We start from the raw sequence: 17949 nt of genomic DNA, 5'->3' as shown, positions 1-17949 counted from the left end.
GGTTCAACTGGACAGGGGGGACTTGTTAAAGGAGACAGAACAGCTCACTGCACACTCTGGGGTTCAACTGGACAGGGGGGACTTGTCAGACCCCTGAAGTGACAGCCCCCATTCTTGCAATTTATCTGCTCATATTCAATAACTGGCAATAGCCTTTCTCAAAGGCTCCACACACACTGAGCTCGTGCTGGGGTCAGGTTTTCTGAGCTCTCCAGGCTACACAGATGATTTGTCCCTTCCTGAGTGGGTTCACTCAAAACACACAAAGTGACACTTCAAACTTTGCAGGCACAGGAATGAACAAAATGCATCCAGAACAAACAAGAATCAACCTGCAAAGATTTATCCTGCACCCATTATTCCAATTCACATATAAAGCCAGCAAAGAGACCACAAAGTTTATTTATACCTAAAACTTTTGTAGCCAGAGTTGAAATCAAATTAGGCTCTTGCCAACTCCTGCACAGGTTTTAAATGCAGGCTTAATAAGTTCTTTAATGGTATTTAGGAACATGATTAAAGCCTCTTCTCTGATTTACCAGATACATTCTCCTGCACTGTACAGCTGGCAGTGGATATAAAAGTCTCCAGCTTTCCCATTTAACCCTGGCTAAAGCAGACACCCTGAGTGAACACTTGCCAATACTTTTATGGGATCCCTACAGCTGGGTGTGCTGCTTCCCAAGGGGGATGGCTTTAGGGCACAAACATCCTCTGCACGCTTGTAGAAAAACAGTGAAAACGGAAAAATTGGCGATGGAAAAAAAAAATTGTTCTCTGCTGCACATTGCAAATGCCACAAGGGGCTTTTGATAGAGCCTCAAGAGCTGGACCCAGCTGAAGGAAATTCTCAGGAGGTCACCTCTGCCTGCTCAGCCTCCAGGCTCTTCTGTGGGCTCACTCAGGAGTGAACTCATCCCTGGAGCTGCAGTGAGCAGCTCATGGAGCCCCAGCCCACCCTAAACCAGGAGCCTTCAACAAAAGAGCTGAAAGGATGAGCTAATCATCTTTTAATGATTTGTAAATAAACAAGGAGAGCATCATGCCACAAGCTGATTTCTCGTTTTTAATTGAATTCAAACTGTTGTGCATTTGAGTTTTGCTACTGGGGACAGCCAGTCATTTCAGTACCCAATTTTGCTTGTAGTGATGGTGTTTATTTTTGAATCAGAGCTAAAAGTTCTTAACATCATTTCACACAGAAACAAAATGAATCATTTCTGCTCCTCAATGCAGATAACCACCATTTATTTCTCTGTGAACAGTAACAATCTGCAGCTTATTTATGATTAGGAGAAAAAAGGAACCCATTTTTATCTCACTGTAGATCATTTTTAGAAAGCAGCAAAGCATTTGGAGCCATGATCCTGAACCTAAATCTATTCTATGTGTGCACTGAAATATTAAAATGAGACCATGTGAAAAGTGTAGGGCAGACATAAATATAAATAAAATATAAATATAAAATATGGAATATACAGGATTTCACACTCAGATCTCAGCTCTAATTGTTTGTACAGACTCCAACCTAAGGTACTCCTGAAATGACATCCTTCAATGAACTCAGCCTGTTCCTAGAGAGCAGCAAGGCTGCCAATCCCCAGGAATGAATCATTCCAAAACTCACAACATAAACCTATTAGCTGGTCAGGGTGCTACAAGCAGAACCAGGGAACAAAACACTGATTATTTGCCACAGCACAAATATACCACAGGAAATAAAAAAATACACCAGGTGCCAAAGGGAGCACAAACAGCTCCTTCATCATTTACCTGGAGAGGTCATTGGCAGCCAGAGGGAGAGCAGGGCTAATAATCAACTTTAAAGAAAGGCATGACTTAAAAGCCAAAGCCTGATGGAAATGGGGCTGGAAAGGATTTCACATCCCCCTACCTTCTAATGGAAGGCTGCTCCTGGATTTCCCAAAAGCAAAGCCCTTGGAGCTGTAAGCAGTTCCTCTACTTCCCAGGTAAACTCAACCCAAACGACTTCAGCTGGGGCTGATTCATGATTCACTGACAAAACCTTGGCAAACTCTACACACATCACTCAGGTCCCCCTCCTACAGGCTCCTGGCAATTAGGGACCTGTAAAAACCCCTTCCAAAATGAGTTTAACTAATTGGGTTCAGTACAGAAACCATTAAAAGGATTTAAACAACTTTTGGGTCTGGTGGTTTCATTAGGGGAGGAAGTCAGCCTTGGCCTATCCCCTTAATGCTATTTTTAAGTGCTAAGTGTGATGCATGAATGGAGGGGGAAAGAAAACAAAACAAAACAAAAAACAACCAAAGAGTGGATTTTTGTAATGGCAAATATTTGTTCACCATGTTTACAATTATTTTGGTAGACAAACAGATTTCCCCCCAGATTTCTGGAAAGGATTTGATAAATTACCCGTAACAAATCTGTTGATGATGGCCTTTCCTGAGGTATTTTCTGTAAGCAGTAATCAACAAATCCCCTAAAGGAGTCTGACCTGCAAAATCAAAAAATGAAAAAAAAAATGAAAAAATCTAAATTAAAAAAAAGAAGCTCAGGATCTGGTATATATTCAAACTTATCAGTGCAAAGCAAAAGAAAAGTGTTGACTAATTTGTTCTTAAGTTCTAAGGCAGAGGAACTAACTGGGTTTTCCAAATTCCAGGCTGATCTCATCAATTCTTTCCCAATTAAAGGTTGTTGAAACAATATAGACACACAACTATCCCCAAGCACAAACTGGAAACCAGGTGAGAACTACATCTACCAGTCACTAATTTTGATTTTACTTCAACTGCTTAAAAACAAAGGACAGTGGAATTATTGGAAACTCCAGAAATGCACTCACTGATCTCTGGGAGGTTACAGAGGGAACCCTGCCTCAATGCTCAGTTCAACACTTGAGGCTTTATTTGAGGTTTGATCCCAGCTGGAAAGAAGGAAATGATTTTTCTGGTGCCACTGGACTCAAAAGGAGCACAAAAGGCACCTTGGTGACTCCAGGAGAGCCAACAGGACACTGTAAACAAGTGCTTGCCATCCAGAGCACTGATGTGGTGCTGTGTTTATCCACAGCTGTCTCTGCTCTGCAAATCCTCCACAGAACGTGGAGACCACACTGCAGGCAGCAGAGCAAGTCTGGAACCTTGAAAAATAGGCAAAACAGAGGGTGAAATGAGGAAACTGGAGTGGTCTTGATACAATGATCAGCAATTAAACAGTTGTGCTGCCCAAATGCCCAGCAGAGAAATGGGGGAACTGCACACCTCACCAGGAGCTTTTGTTTCAAGCCTTCTGCAGACTCTGCCAAGCATCACTCAACAGCAACATCCCAATCCTGGGAACTGGGAACCCTCAGAACAACAAAGTGTTCTTGTGTCCAAGCTCAGACTCTGGAACAAGGCTGGAGCACAGGGAGCATTCACTGGCCACAGAGCTCTGAGGGCTTTTGGAGTCCTCCACTGACAAAAATACCCAATTACTTCCACACTCTCCTCCCTTTCTCCACATTTCAGCTGCACAGCAATGCCTACAACTCAACTGCCAACAGAGATCTTTGGGAGCTGGAAACTTTGCTGATGCTCAGCCATGGCTGGTTTAACACATCTGAGAGTATTTTAATTCCCATAGCAGCTACACCCCAGAATTAACACCTCCACACTTTCAGATTGTAGATCAGCCAGAGTGACAGAAGTTCAAAATTGAGCTAACATACACAGGATTTGAGAACACACACAAATCACTGCACTGCAGCCACCAGTGTTCCTTGTCAGGCTTGAACTGTGCAGTGTCACAGGGCATTTTCAGGGAAATAAACAACAAAAATCAGCTGTTAATGGTTCTCTTACCATTCACTTGACTGTAACCTAGGGGAATCGTTCTGGGCTATGTGATATAAGGCACTCATTGCATTCATGTTGAAAAGTGGAGGCTTCCTTTCAGCTGGGAAGAGAAAAGAACAGAAAGGTGTGATAAGGCTGTCTGCAAAGAAAAGAGAAATGCATGGAAGCATGAGCAGGGTATCAGTGCTAAATCAATACCCAGTGCTGCTGTCATCACACTTAGGCCAATTATTTTAATATTCCAGGTGAGACCAGCACACCCACTCAAGGAAAGCTGCTGTTCACTTGGATGACAAAATCCAAAGAGAGCAGGATACAAATTATAAGGAAGAGTTTGCAGTAAATTTTACTGTAACTGCAACATCTCACACCTGATCTGCTGTGGCAAAATCAGCTGAAACTGAGCAAAACTAATCCCAGGCACAGTTCAGGGCCAGGAAATGCTGTATCAGTCCCCACAGCTGTTTGATGCACTGCTGGAACATGTGGATTACAGGAAAAGTGGCTGCCTGCCTCATTTGTCACTGCAAGTGGGACAGGTTACCCAATTCACCTGCCAGATGTGCCACGAACTCCCTCTCACTGAAATCCTTCCAGTCCTTGCACCCAGAGGGCACCTGGCCAGCAGCCCCTGACCTCTCAGGAGGGCAGAGCCCACAGTTCTGGGGGAGGCTGGTTCTCCTCAAGGTCAGGGGTGCCAGGATTTCTCAGTTCTTTCAGGCCAGAGCCTTTGCCATGCAGGCAAAGCACCACATCTGCTTTTCCTTAGCCACTACTCACTTCAGCTACACCAGGAATTAATACATCAGCATTCAAAGAAAGCTCACAAGAGAGCTCCTCCCACTGCTGCCTGACCTCGTGTTCACACAGAGAATCAAGCGAAGTTCGAAGTTTAAAAAAGTTTAATGCTTCTCAAAAGGGTATTTTTAAGGGAAGCAAATCCATCATCTTTGAGGTTCCTGAGTAAAAAGCTCTGCAGAAATTCTGGTACCAAGACTGTGTCTACAGAGGGTTGCACAGTCTCTCCTGCTGCTGTGATTTACTCCTTGGGAGGCTGTGACACACCTGAACTCCACACAAACAAAAATCATTGGCCATGCACAACAACAGCAGCCTAAAACTTCCAATTCTGGCATTCTTTATGTCAAAATACAGACTGTGTCAGCATGCTGCACATGAAATACAGCTGTGTTAGTTACTGGTTATCTACACCATCTCAATTCTGGAGACAACACTTCTTCTGCACATCCCCCTCTTTGTTATCTCACACATTTCTGCTGATTAAACATTCACCAATGACATTCTCAGTGAACTCACCCACACAATAAGTTACTGATGTACTGCTGTTAAATAGAATCCATATCAAGACTGATTTTTGAAAATAATCTACTCAGCACATGCAGTGTCAATACTCAAACTTGAACACACACTCAGAGTCTGCTCTGTGTACCTGCCAGCACATCCACCTCTGCTCCAGGCTCTGGGGATGTGTATCATTTGCCCTCTGAGGTGCAAACCCTTTTCTCCTCTTCCCATAAAGAACCTGTCCACGATGATTCATGGCACAAACTTTTCAGCTGAGATTGAAGATTTTTGCTTCAGAGAGCAGGGAAGTAAGAAGAATTGAAAATTAAATGTAGGTCCCTTCTGACACACAATCCTTAGGACACCAGTTCCCTTGGCACAACAGCTGGGACAACTTTCTCTGAGTGCAGCTTGGAAAACACACATGACAAACCATGGTTTCCTCTCACTCAAGAGCAAAATGCTCTGGCTCTCCAGGGAATAACTGAGCACACCAGACCAACATGAAAGCACAGGGCATTAGTGATTTGCCAGCAGAAAAAGATTTAACTCAACTATCAAAGTGCTCCAAGTCAGGCATTTTAAAGGGGAGAACTGATGAGGAATAAGGATTTTCCCTTTTTGCAGGAGCTCCTAACACACTGCAGAGCTAATTGCCCACCCCAGCTGTGTGCTCACTCACCTAACTCGATGCAGGTGATCCCCAGGGACCAAACATCCACCTTGCCATCGTACTGCCCCTCGTCCATCGCAAGGATCACCTCTGGTGCCATCCTGCCAAGCACAGAGCAAAGGCTGCGTCAGGGGACACGCAGGGACACCCCAGGCACCCCAGCTGAGCTGGCTCCAGAGCCCTGAGCAGAGCCACGGGGCTGGACAGACAGCAGGGAGCTGAGGAACAGTGTGCTGGAGTGGAACAAGCACTGACCACAGCAGCAACTTCTCACAGGAGCGGGGAGAAGCAAAAGAGGAAAGGGGGGAGAAAAAAGAGGAAGGGAGGGGAAGTGAAAGAGGAAAGAGTGGAGAAAAGAACAGGAAAGGGGGAGAGAAAAAAAAGGGGGGAAAGGGGAGAAAAAAGAGGAAAAGAGGAGAGAAAATAAGGGGGAAAGAGAGAAAATAAGGGGAAAAGATGAGAGAAAAAGAGAAAGGGGGGGAATAAGCAAAAGAGGAAGGGGGAGAAAAAAGAGGGAAAGGGGGAAAAAGCAAAAGAGGAAAGGGGGGAGAAAAGAAGGGGGAAATGGAAAAGGGAAAGGGGGGAAAGGGGGAAAGGAAAGAGAAAAGAAGGGGGAAAGGGGAGAGAAAGGGGGGAAAGGAGGAGAGAAAAGAAGGGGAAAGGCGGGGAGAAAAAGGATTAGCCCAATCATCTTTCTGTTAGCAGAATACACTGGCACATGGGAGAACCCCCTATTTCCAAAGGCACTGTAGCTGCAGGCTGACAGCAAGGGCTGGGAGAGCCCTAGAGGCACCCCTGGCACCCTCCCCCAGGCTGCTCCTTGGCACACCAGGAGCATTCCCAGCAGACAAATGCAGCCTGGGGGTGCAGCTGTGAATGGAACAGGGAAACTGGGAACAGTGGTGGTCCAGGATAAAGGGATGAAGTGGGGACAGAGAAGTAGCAGGCCCAGCCTGCAGAAATCCAGCCTGTTAAATTGTGTTCTTTCAAAAAAAGGCTTCCTGCCAAACGGCCTCATTCCAAGGCTGGGCCATGGTGACCTCCCAGCACTGCCTGGGGCCTCTGCCACAAAACCAGTGGAGCGTGGAGCTGTGCTGGTCCTCAGTGCTGGGAATGCCAAGGAACTCAGGTGACCCTTCAGCAATTCCTTCAAAACAGGACTGGAGTAGCTGTGTGACTTCCAGTCAGACAGACAGGATCCCCTTTCTCCATGAGTGCCTCAGTCCCATCACTGTGGGAAGTGTGAGGTATTTTTAAGCCAATGGCACTACAAGAGTGGAGCCATCTCCAAGCACTGCACAGCCCAAACCTCTTCTTACAGACCCTGAGCAAGGACAGACTTCCTGAAACCTGGACACAGGGATGTCAGGAAAACTGCTTGGCCAATGAAGATTTTATCCAGGTATTGTTATTGAATTGTGAAGCACTGGAAAGGGAAGAGAGCAGTTCTACAAAGGACTAAAGCACTGCAGGCTTCACTCACCAGTAAGGCGTTCCCACAAAAGAGTTGGCAGGGGAGACTATAGATGCAGACCCAAAATCAGCGAGTTTCACTTGACCTGGTTCTGTTAGAAGAATATTTCCAGCTTTAATATCCCTTTAAGAGAGAAAAAAAAAGAGGAAAAAGAAGTAATTCAGCATGATGCGAACTCTGGTGAGATGCTTTTGTCTGCAATTTGTAATGCTGGGACAGAGACACAGAGAGGAATTCACTGGCAGTGTTTCACAGCAAGCCCAGAGTAACCTCCACCCCCCCATCCCCTGGGCAGCACTGCTTCAAAAGCAATACTATGGAATATTTCATCCACAAGTGCTACATCCTGACACTCCTGCTTCAGGACAAGTGCTGAAGTCTTGTGTGTGCAAGAATGAACACCTCAAAAGTACAAAAGAGACAGCACAGGCTGTCCCCTCTGCTGTCACCTCCCCTGTCCAACAGCCAAAGGGATGGAGCACCTCTCCCACAAGGAAAGGCTGAGAGAACTGGAATTGTTCAGCCTGGAAAACAGAAGGCTTCAGGGTGACCTAATTGGGACCTGCCAATACCTGAAGGGAGCCTACAAGAAAGATGGAGAGGGATTTATTCCCTGGTTACAAGGGATGGAGGGACAGGACACAAGGAATGGCTTTCCACTGACAGAGAGCAGGTTAGATGGGAAATTAGGAAGGAATTCTTCCCTGTAAGGGTGATGAGGCCCTGGCACAGGTGCCCAGAGCAGCTGTGGCTGCCCCTGGATCCCTGGCAGGGCTTGGAGCCACCAGGGACAGTGAAAGGTGTCCCTGCCCATGGCAGGGGTGGCACTGGATAAACTTTAAAGCCCCTTCCAAACCAAACCACGCTCAACAGCAACATCAGCTATCAGCAACACATCTGCCAGCCTTGTGCCTGCGATTAAGTAACAAAAAACCCAAGAATTCCCTCTTTTTGCACCCTCGGCGCCACCGGCCGCGCGGGGGCTGCAGCGCCGCTCCCTCGCCGCCAGGTGGCGGCCCCGCGCCAGGTCCCGCTCCCAAACCGCGACCCCAACCCCAAAATTGAGTCCCCAACCCCAAAACCGCGTCCCCAACCCCCAAATCCTGCCCCTTCTCCCTCAGCCTCGCCGTTCCCACCGGCAGAGGAAGCTCTGGCCGGGGCTGTGCCGGCAGCAGGGCGCTGCTCGCCGCCCAGGCAGGGCTGCCCCCCTCGCCTGTCCCTTTCTGCACAGCTGCCACCAAAGCGGGGATGTGTCGCTGCTCCTCATCTCTGCGTGTGCAGATTGGCGTCCCCACCTCAGCAGGGAACAGCTGGAATACCCTTTGTACTGTTTGGATGAAATCCAGGTCACAGAAGCATGGGATAGCTGGGGTTGGAAGGGACCTCTGGAGACCACCCAGAGCAACCCCCTGGAGCAGGTGACACAGAAATGTGGCATGGGGGGATTGGAATGTCACCAGAGAGGGAAAATCCACACTCTCCCTGGGCAGCTGTTCCAGGGCTCTGCCACCTTCCATGGAAAAGTGCTTGGATTTCTCCTCAGGTAGTTTTATCCTTGACTTACACTTCCATCACCTAATTGTGATTCCATCATACCTCTGTGGCCTCCCTGCTACCAAAAACCAGACTGTGCAAAACCAATACAGTTTTAGTTATTCACATGTAAATATGAAAAAATATCTAGTCTTAGACATAGTCTAGCTCAGTGAACTCCTATTTATTTGGCACATTTAGGGTGATATTCTTCTATTAGTGTTCAGTGCAATATTCCTGGGTAGCCTTTGTTAGCAGGGTCTGCACAGAACAATTGCCAACAAGGCAGAAAAAATGCTGGCAGAATAACTTTTTCCAAGGGTGGTAGAATAAGTTTCCAAGCAGCTTTGAGACTCCAGGGAGCAGCAGATGGAAGGGCAGCAGCTCCAGCCTCACCTGTGGATCCTACAGTGGGAGTGCAGGTAGGCCAGCCCCTGCAAGGCACCGTGGGTGATGGCAGCAATCTCCACCTCCTGGAGCGGCTTCTTGTGAACTATGGGGGAAAAAAATCAAGAAAATAAAACAAACCAGAAGAAAATAAATGGGATATTTTCCTGAGAAAGTGTTTTTTCAAAGAAAGGAATCCTACCAGTCTGCTATTAAGAGAAATTAGGGAAGAATTCTTCCCTGAGAGGGTTTTAAGGTCCCTCCCAACCCAAACTGTGATCTTGGCCCCCCAAGGAACACTGATTTTTGTAAACTTTGGTTTGACTCCCTGTTTTGACTTAGATTCTCCTATTTCTCTGCAGGTGCTGTTCCACTGTTGAGGTGACATCAACTTCCTCTTCCAAAACCCATCTAATTATTCCTGCACACTGCAAGGCAGGGACAAAGGTGATCTCTGCAGGATTTTATTATGGATATTCCAAAACCAGGCAGCCTAAAGAGGCACAGATTACAGGAACATACCTGTACACATTTACACCTTCACTTGACAAAATTAAAATGTGCATGCCAACTATCTATAGCCCTGGGAAAGACTAAAATTGTTCCTACAGAATGAAGCAGGACAGACAGAACACCTGTAGCACCTGCAAAACTCCACTCCACTCCCATCAAAGTCAGGTGGGGGGCACTGGCAAAAAGAAAATCCAGCATATATCAAACTTACCTTCTAACAAATCAGAAGCTGATCCTAAACAGTACTCCATAACCAACTGCAAAAAAAGAGAACATCATGCCTTCAAGTATCTCTGGAAGAACTCTGAAATTAGGAAACATCTTTACATTTCAAATTTAAATCACATGATGGCTTTAACGCCCTTATTAAGGGGAAAAAAAAAAAGTAGTAGGTTTTGTTAGCTTTCCATCAGAAGATGCACAATTTGACTTTATTTTAGTACTGCTCAGCACAACCCCAAAGCTATTTCAGAGCCCGTGCTGAGGATTTGAGTGCTGCAGTGTGCATTTGCTCCCCATGCCCCTCACTCACCCACGCCGTGTGCTCCTTCAGGTAACAGCCCTTGTACTCTATGGTGTTGGGGTGCTTCAGCTGCTGCAGAAACTTGACTTCTTTGATGATATCCTGCCATTTCTAATGAAAAAATAAAGCAAAAAGTATCAATGCATTTCTCTTCTTAATCCTCTACATCCATTCATGCACCACACACTGCAGGACAGTCTGAAAAGGGACCATAAAACTATTTTACAATATGAAGATGGAAAGTCAGTGTTGCAAAAGCACAGCTGTAAATCAGCTGTCTGGGTCCTTCCTGCACTGGGATAGCCCCAAGATATATTTAATAGCTTGAGGACTGCCAAAATAATTTTCTTCCTCATTTTAACTGCAATACATTTCACTTAAATGCTGCTGCTTTGCAAATTAAAGTGTTCAGTGGCCTCAAAGTTAGTGAGAAACTACAGAAAGCAGCAGTGAGCTGCTCACCTTATGTAACACAGCACAGAACCACTGACATTTGGGAGGAAAAGCAAGGAAAAATGAGTTTAAACCATCCCTGTTTGCTCTTAACAAACAAACACACCCTGCACATCCACACACCCGTCCAAAGGATCAGTGGGTCCAAGTTCCACACAAAAATAAGAGGAACCATTAACACACAACAACTGAAATTAGCAGCTCTTGGCAATTTGATAGATTCTCAAGAATTTCAGAGAGATGTGCTCCAGTGGCCAGTGTGCTCTTACCACACTTCTTAAGAAAATTATTTCTGACACAAGCCCCATCCAGGCATTCTGAATCCCCACCCGCTTCCTTCAACCGAACTATTTGTCAAAATTTGCATAAACTCATTTTCTTTCTGCAAACCTCCACGATTCCCATGGAAGGGAGCAGCTCCTGCATTAAAAGCTGTTCTGTTGGGGTCAAATCAGAGCTGCAGCTCATTCCACGGCTCACATTTCCACTGGAGCTGCCACAGCTCCTGAATGCACAGTTGCCTTTTTTCCTCTCACCTCATTTGTTTGCTTTCCACTGTAGGACATCTTCTTGACTGCCACCACCTCATTAGTGTGGGAATTCGTAGCCTGGAGTAGGGAAAGAGAAACATTGAAAAAAGCAAGAAACAGATTGGAAAAAAACTTCATTTTCCCCCTCTCCCCATGGAGCGAGCTGTGCCTGTGGCAAATGCAGGCTTTTTTCTCCTATATCCTTGCAAGCTCCTGCACCTCAGAGACATCTTCCTCAGGATATGATTTACCACACAACTGTTAGGATGCTTTTCCCTGATTTTATCTGGCCATATCCACTGTTCCTTCCTCAGACTTTGTGCTACTTCTCTATTGATATGTAAAAGGCCCAATATTGCACCTACTGAGAAGCCTCAAAATACAGTTTTATTGGAATTACAGTAGAAACAGTTTTAGATGAACCTTTGGCAAAAATGTTTGCCAAAGAAACAAATAAAGAGGTGTATCAAAATCTCCATGATTTCATCCAAAAACTCCATACAACAACGACATTCTTAAACAGCTATTTCAATTTCCAGCTTCAATAAGATGATTCAACCTGGAATTTGTCTAAATTAAAAAACTTTCCTTTCACTGCACTAGACCTTAGTTTTGTGATGAAGATTATGCAGCCATCAAAATTCTACTTTTCTGCAGCCTGAATGATGCAGGGATGGCAATTAGAGGCTAAAAACTCAGGTTTGGAAATATCTCTCCTCGCTTGGACTGGCACTGCCCTCATTTCTGCTTTTTAATGGTAAAAAAAGTCAAGCTTCTGGTCTTAAAACAGTTGCTGAAATCTCTGTACCTCCAACCATTTTGGGGACAAAAAAAATTAGTGACAGTTAAAAGCTTAAACTATAATAGGAGCTAAATGTGGTAAATCCTCCTTTCAAGTGATGTATTAACTAATGACATTTTTTTGAGGCATGTGGGAACTTCAAAGGAAAACTGTGTTGAGTGAACCAGAGGGGCACAGGAATTACTGAAGGGAGGTGACACAGGCCCCTCACAGCTCACACTCCTCAAATGAGACAGAGAAAGCTGAAAATGAGAAACTCTGGGACAAGGCAAAGCCCTTCCCCACCACCTGTCACCCTGATTCAGCACAGAGAAGATCAAGAGTGTTTTACTCAGATGTATTTATGCTTCCTTTCTGCCTGTCACATGAATTCCAAGCAGCTCCACCATGCTGTCTGTCCTTCCAGCTGGGATTTGTCACTGAAGGACGCACTGCCACCTTCCCAGAGCTGGGGGGAAGGTCTGGCTGCACCAAGAGCTTGGGATGCTCCTGGCTGAGACAACTCCCAGGGCTCTGTGAGCACACCTGGGAACAGCCATGTGCTGAGGCAGTTTGGGCCTATTTGAGATGAAACCTTGAGAAATTATATTGTTATCCCTGAAAATACACATGAAATACTTAAGGTTCCTCTCCTTACAACAGTTCCACCAACACCTCCATCACTTCACACAACTCCAAACAGTAAATTGGAATGCTTGAAATAACTTACATTATCAGCTAAATATGTCAGAAATATGTCAAGGATCTTAATACTTTACTGTCTGATATTCAGAAACCCAGCTCCAGTGAACCTGATCCTCCTGAGTGGCTGACCATGGTTCCAAGCAGCTTTCAATTTGGCTTTAACTGATTTTTTCAATATGGATTCTACTTCAGTCTCACTAATGCCAACTGGATTGTAATTCTTTCCAATTCCAGTATTTTGGATTTGGCTTTGTTTGATACCAACTGTAAAAGCACCTTTTTTCTCATTTCCAGATTAAATTCTCTTGCCTGTATCAATGAGTGCCATACATCCTTCCTGTCTGAATTCCCATTCCTCTGAGGACTCTCTCTTTGCTTTTGCCATACAGGAAATTGTAGAGATTTCCAAACATAAGAGCTCCAAGTATCTTGAAATTCCAGTTTGGTAAATTAATTTTCAGCTGTTTAAATTCAACTTTCAGCATAAAAACATAAAATACTTGACCTGGACAGCTGGGTGCACTATTAAGACTATAGTAAACTGCTACCATAAATATGTGGCATTCACATTCTCTGAAAAAATCCCTTCACCCAGGATTTTTCTCCCGGGAAGCTGAGAAGCCTCAGAGAAAAGGAAAACAATTCTTATCTCACTTGCTTCTCCTGTGTTGTGCGCATTTGGGGAATGTGTTTGTGTATTGTGCACCCACAGGTGATCGTTTCACTGGATTCTGCTCTGAGTTGTTTTGGCTCTTTGGCCAATCAGGGCCAAGCTGTGTCATGACTCTAGAAGGAGTAATGAGTTTTATTATTATCTTTTTAGCATTCAGTAAGTATCCTTTCTGTATTCTTTAGTATAGTATAGTGTTCTTTAATATAATATAGAATCATAAAGTAATAAATTAGCCTTCTGAGAACATGGAGTCAGGTGCATCTTTCTTCCCTGCCATGGGGATCCCTGCAAATACAATATAAATACAGCTGGAACATTCAAGACACCAGGAGTGGTTTGGAAACACTTCTTTTTGAGATGTGCTGTCACAAAACTAATGCACACAAAGCACTAAAAGCTCAAGGAACACCTCCTTCTAGAAATGCTCAAAAGCCTCTAAAACATGACTTGAAATTATTCCGTTCTCCAAGAAAAGAACCAACTCTACTTACAAAGTAAACTGCTCCGAAGCTTCCATGTCCGATTTCATGCAAACCCACGAATATTTCCTCGGGATCATCTTTGTAGAACAGGTCAGCTATCTCTGGGTCCTTTGGCACCCCTTTGCGCATGGTGAAGCGTGTCAGGAACTGCTCTGTGCTCTCAGGTCCCAGCCAGCTCCTCCCCTCATCGACAAAGCCCTTTGCAGACAGCTCTCAGCACCTGCTGGCAAAGTTCATCTTTCATCTGCTTCCCCTGCACGTGCTGCTGTTCACACTTCTCTGACAGCAACACCAGAGGAAACACTTCCAGCAGCAATAGGCTTCACCATTGCTTCCTCCCTCCGGCCAATTCTTTTTAATTATTAGTCCTATTTAGATTGAGAGATTAAAACGCATTCAGGATACAACAGCTCTTTATCTCACACAGGAAGCAAGTGCTGCAGTGACACTGAAGTCCACTTGAATTCAAGAGTGCTGTTGCTATGCAAAACATCCTGTGACAGGAGTTTGTTATTCTTCACGCCAGGCTCCCAGTGTGTCAGTTTTTAGACTCTCTGTTGTTCCTCCTACTTTCCTGGGCTGTTTGCTTTGTTTCTCTACTCCCAATTGCCAGCTGGTGGAAAAGTCAGCTGCTATTCCACAGCAACACTTTGCAGCCATGTAATTGTTATTTCTCATTTATTTACTCAGAGCTGCATGACAGCCAGTGCTGCTGGATTGTGACTGCTCCCAGCACATGGAATTGCTTTTGAAGAATCCTAAATTCCATTCTATAGGGCACATCTTTGCCTCCTTAAATTCTTCCTTAGCACAGAACTGAGCTGCACCTAAATGAAGACTTTCAGTATTCATCCCCAAAATTTTATTTGTGTGGGAAGGAAAACAGAAAGCAGAAACATCCTAATATCAGGAAGTTTTCCAATTCTTAACAAAACATCTTGAAAAATGGGCATTGACTCATTAAATATTCATATGCAAAGCACTGATGGGGGCCTTTACTCATCTGCTTTTGGCTTGTGAAATGCAGCAGAGGAGCTGCAGCTGAGTCACTTGGAGCAGTTTCCATCAGGCTCGAGGTACTTTCACACCTGTGGTTCAGCACCTCCTTCACTGAGGCCACATCTTATCTGTGCACATCAAACTCCTGCAAACACCCAGCAGGCCCTTCAGCCTATACCATGATACACACCAGGGCAACATTTAATGACCAGCTGAAATGTAACAATCAGACACATTTTAAACTAAAACACACATAGAAAAGGCTTTAGAAGGTTTTGAATTTCAAATGCCATCTGGATGAAAGCAGAATTTTGGCCAGGTGCTGAGACAGCCTCCCTGGCAGAGGGCCAGTGATGGAGCAAGGAGGAGAGGGGCAGTGAGAGGAGCCCACCTGGATAGCTGTGGCACCAACCATGCTCCGTGGCTCACATTCCTTCCAGCAGCATTGTCCCGTGCTCCCAGCCCTCCAGACTCTCCTACTCTGCAAAGAAAAAAAAGGAATTGGATTTAGAAACATGATTTTTGAAGTTTTACACCTTATTCTAACATACAAAACACCACATCCAGTAAAGACCAGTGAACAAAGGGGAAGCACAAGGAGAACTGGCTGAGAATGTTTATGGGGTGTCTTTAGGTGGGGATAAAACACTTCTGTGCTCCAAAGTCCTTGGACTATATATCGCTGGAGGACAGAAAACCAGGAAAAGAGGTTAAATGCCAAGTTCTTTGGCTTTCATAAAGACTCTTAAGCTTGCTAGAGCACAGGAAGCTCCCTCTCAGACCCTGCTTTTTAGATCATCTATAAAAAGGACAAAGCTCAGAAAAAAAATCCCCATCCCTGGCAGTGTCCAAGGCCAGGCTGGATGGGCTTGGAGCAGCCTGGGACAGTGGAAGGTGTCCCTGCCATGGCAGGGGGTGGCCCTGGATGGGCTTTAAGGTCCCTTCCAACCCAAACCATTCCATGATTCTGTCAGAAGCTGACAAGGCTGTGCCCATTACTGGACTCTGTGCTCTGCCTGATGACACACAAGATTCCAGGGAAAGCCCTGGGCACCAGCAAGTCAAACACTGCTGAACTCCACCAGGGAGAGGATGAGCAGTGAGAAGATGGAAAAGGAGCCACTGAGCCCCACCAGTTGCCATCAGATCAGTCAGGGATGGCCCCACTGCAGCCACCCACTCCCATGGGTGTAGGGACACCCCAAAGAGCCACTGCTGTCCCCTCAGGGGACTGGGACACAGGGAGAGCTGGGAACAGCCTGAACTCATGGAAAATGGTATCCTGTAGCTACATGCACAGCAGAAATGCTTCCAAGTTAAGCACAGCGCAATAGTTACCACTGCCAAAATCTGAATTAATAGGCACCTGATTTAATGACACACTAACTCATGTTCTCCTTTATTAGGGAAAAAATAAATGAGCAGAAATCTTTCTGTTAATAGCTAACATTACCAAAAATGTTATTTTTGTTACTTTATCTCACCACAGGCCAATAGTATCAAGCTGTTAAAAGGCTATTTGAAGAGCACCAAAAAAAGGTTCTGCACTGTTTTGCTTTTAAAAAAAATTCAAATATAAACAAAAGCCAGATGAATGAAATTATTATTCATTTTCAGCTGATTGGCCTCACCCAAAGGTGCTATATTTACTACAGCCCTGCAGACAGGGCAAAGAATGCAGTATTTCAGGTCTGACATTCTTCAGCCAACAGAGAAATCCATCTGGCTTTAAAAAAATAAAAACAAACTGATGGAGAAAACAGTTTATCCATCTCCAGTCAAATGAACCTCTCTGCCATTAAGAAAGGCTGTGCAGCTCCAGTATTCAAGGTATTTAAAATGGGAGGCTAAATGTCAATACTTAGAGTTAAGCCCTAAGTAATAATGTCATTTTCCAATTAGGGCAGACACGAGTAGTGAGGCAAGTAAATCTTCCTGGTAAGTCTGCTCAGCAGGGCTGTTATTTCCCAGTAATGAAAATAAAAAAACTTAGGATGGAAAGTGAATCAACAGCAACCTGAGCTGTGCTGATTGAACACGACCACAGAGTGATGCACAGGATCCCACAAACCCTGAGAGCCCTCTGCAGACACCAGGGCCACAGTTTGGGTCCTGACAGTGTAAAACACCACAGGTGCACATCACAGCTCTTCCACTGAGGCTGGCAAGGTCACAAATCCTTAATATCACAACTCTCATCTAGATGTGGATACTGCAATAAAAATTGTTTAAATCAAGGCAGAGCACTGTAAGAGTTGAGTGCCATTAGTAGGAAAAACTTAAGCTGAAGGTATGGTCAATTTGAGCAGGACCTTTTCATTACCAAAGTGCTGACTTTATACACCAAGAAACAATTTCTGTTAGAAGCCTGATTTCTACTTTTTATCCTTGTAAAGTAGCATTTTGAGACCCCGCATGTCCTGAAGACCTCAAAAGGAAAGATCATTAATCACACTGGCAGTGACTTAGGGGAGTGACAAGTAACTGGATTTTGTGGGTTTGGGAGGTCAGCATTCTGTTCAGACAGCAGAGTTCCCTCAATACTAAGCAACCCTCCCATTAAAAAACCATTAACTAACTACTTTTGCTACACAAAGGACCACTTAAAACTTCCAGGTGCGGTATTAATACCAACAAAAAAGACCTTGACCCACATATAAGAACAAAACACAACTGGAAGCATTTTTAAGAGGAGCTAAACTGACATTTCCAAATAATCCATGGATCTAAAATGATGTCAGTCAATGAGATAAACTTGAGAACTCTGAGTGTGTGGCTTGTGAAAACCCAGCTTGAATTGCATCTCACAGCACCACAGGGCTGTTTCAAATGTGCCCAGAAACTCACAAAATTAATTTTAGTTCCTAACTACACCAGGGTACTTCCCAAAACAAGGACAAAGTTTTCCACTCCATGCAGAAAAACAAACTACAGGAAACAGGGTGGACCAGCAGCAGATTCCACTCAGAGGAGGAGCAACATGACATGGCTCATGCACCCATTTTTAGATGCCTATTTTGAGGGGAATAAATTCACACCAGAATTATTTTCCCAAGAATGGCGAGCACAGAGCCCCATTTCATCACTTCAGTCT

The 17949-nt window shown here is 44.9% G+C and overlaps 1 protein-coding gene across 6 annotated transcripts in view; it reads right to left on the bottom strand.

Moving 5' to 3' along the window:
- The window catches only part of TAOK3 (TAO kinase 3), a 75945-nt gene that overhangs the window by 28057 nt on the left and 29939 nt on the right, over positions 1-17949 (bottom strand). For all 6 annotated transcript variants that reach the window (XM_039725833.1, XM_039725837.1, XM_039725838.1 and 3 more), the window contains exons 2-11: positions 15247-15336; positions 13866-14076; positions 11222-11293; positions 10242-10343; positions 9921-9966; positions 9206-9302; positions 7286-7399; positions 5812-5903; positions 3831-3924; positions 2398-2479 (exon numbers count right to left, since the gene is read on the bottom strand). In XM_039725833.1, coding sequence (XP_039581767.1) covers positions 2398-2479; positions 3831-3924; positions 5812-5903; positions 7286-7399; positions 9206-9302; positions 9921-9966; positions 10242-10343; positions 11222-11293; positions 13866-13985 — 819 coding nt within the window. In that variant the 5' untranslated portion in view covers positions 13986-14076; positions 15247-15336. The remainder of the gene's footprint in view (positions 1-2397; positions 2480-3830; positions 3925-5811; positions 5904-7285; positions 7400-9205; positions 9303-9920; positions 9967-10241; positions 10344-11221; positions 11294-13865; positions 14077-15246; positions 15337-17949) is intronic.

Source organism: Passer montanus, unplaced genomic scaffold (genome assembly GCF_014805655.1).
Source record: "Passer montanus isolate IOZ18808 unplaced genomic scaffold, ASM1480565v1 scaffold57, whole genome shotgun sequence".
Classification (NCBI taxonomy): Eukaryota; Metazoa; Chordata; class Aves; order Passeriformes; family Passeridae; genus Passer; species Passer montanus.
The sequence above is the reverse complement of the archived record's forward strand: the minus strand, read 5'-3'. Positions and strand labels throughout refer to the sequence as shown.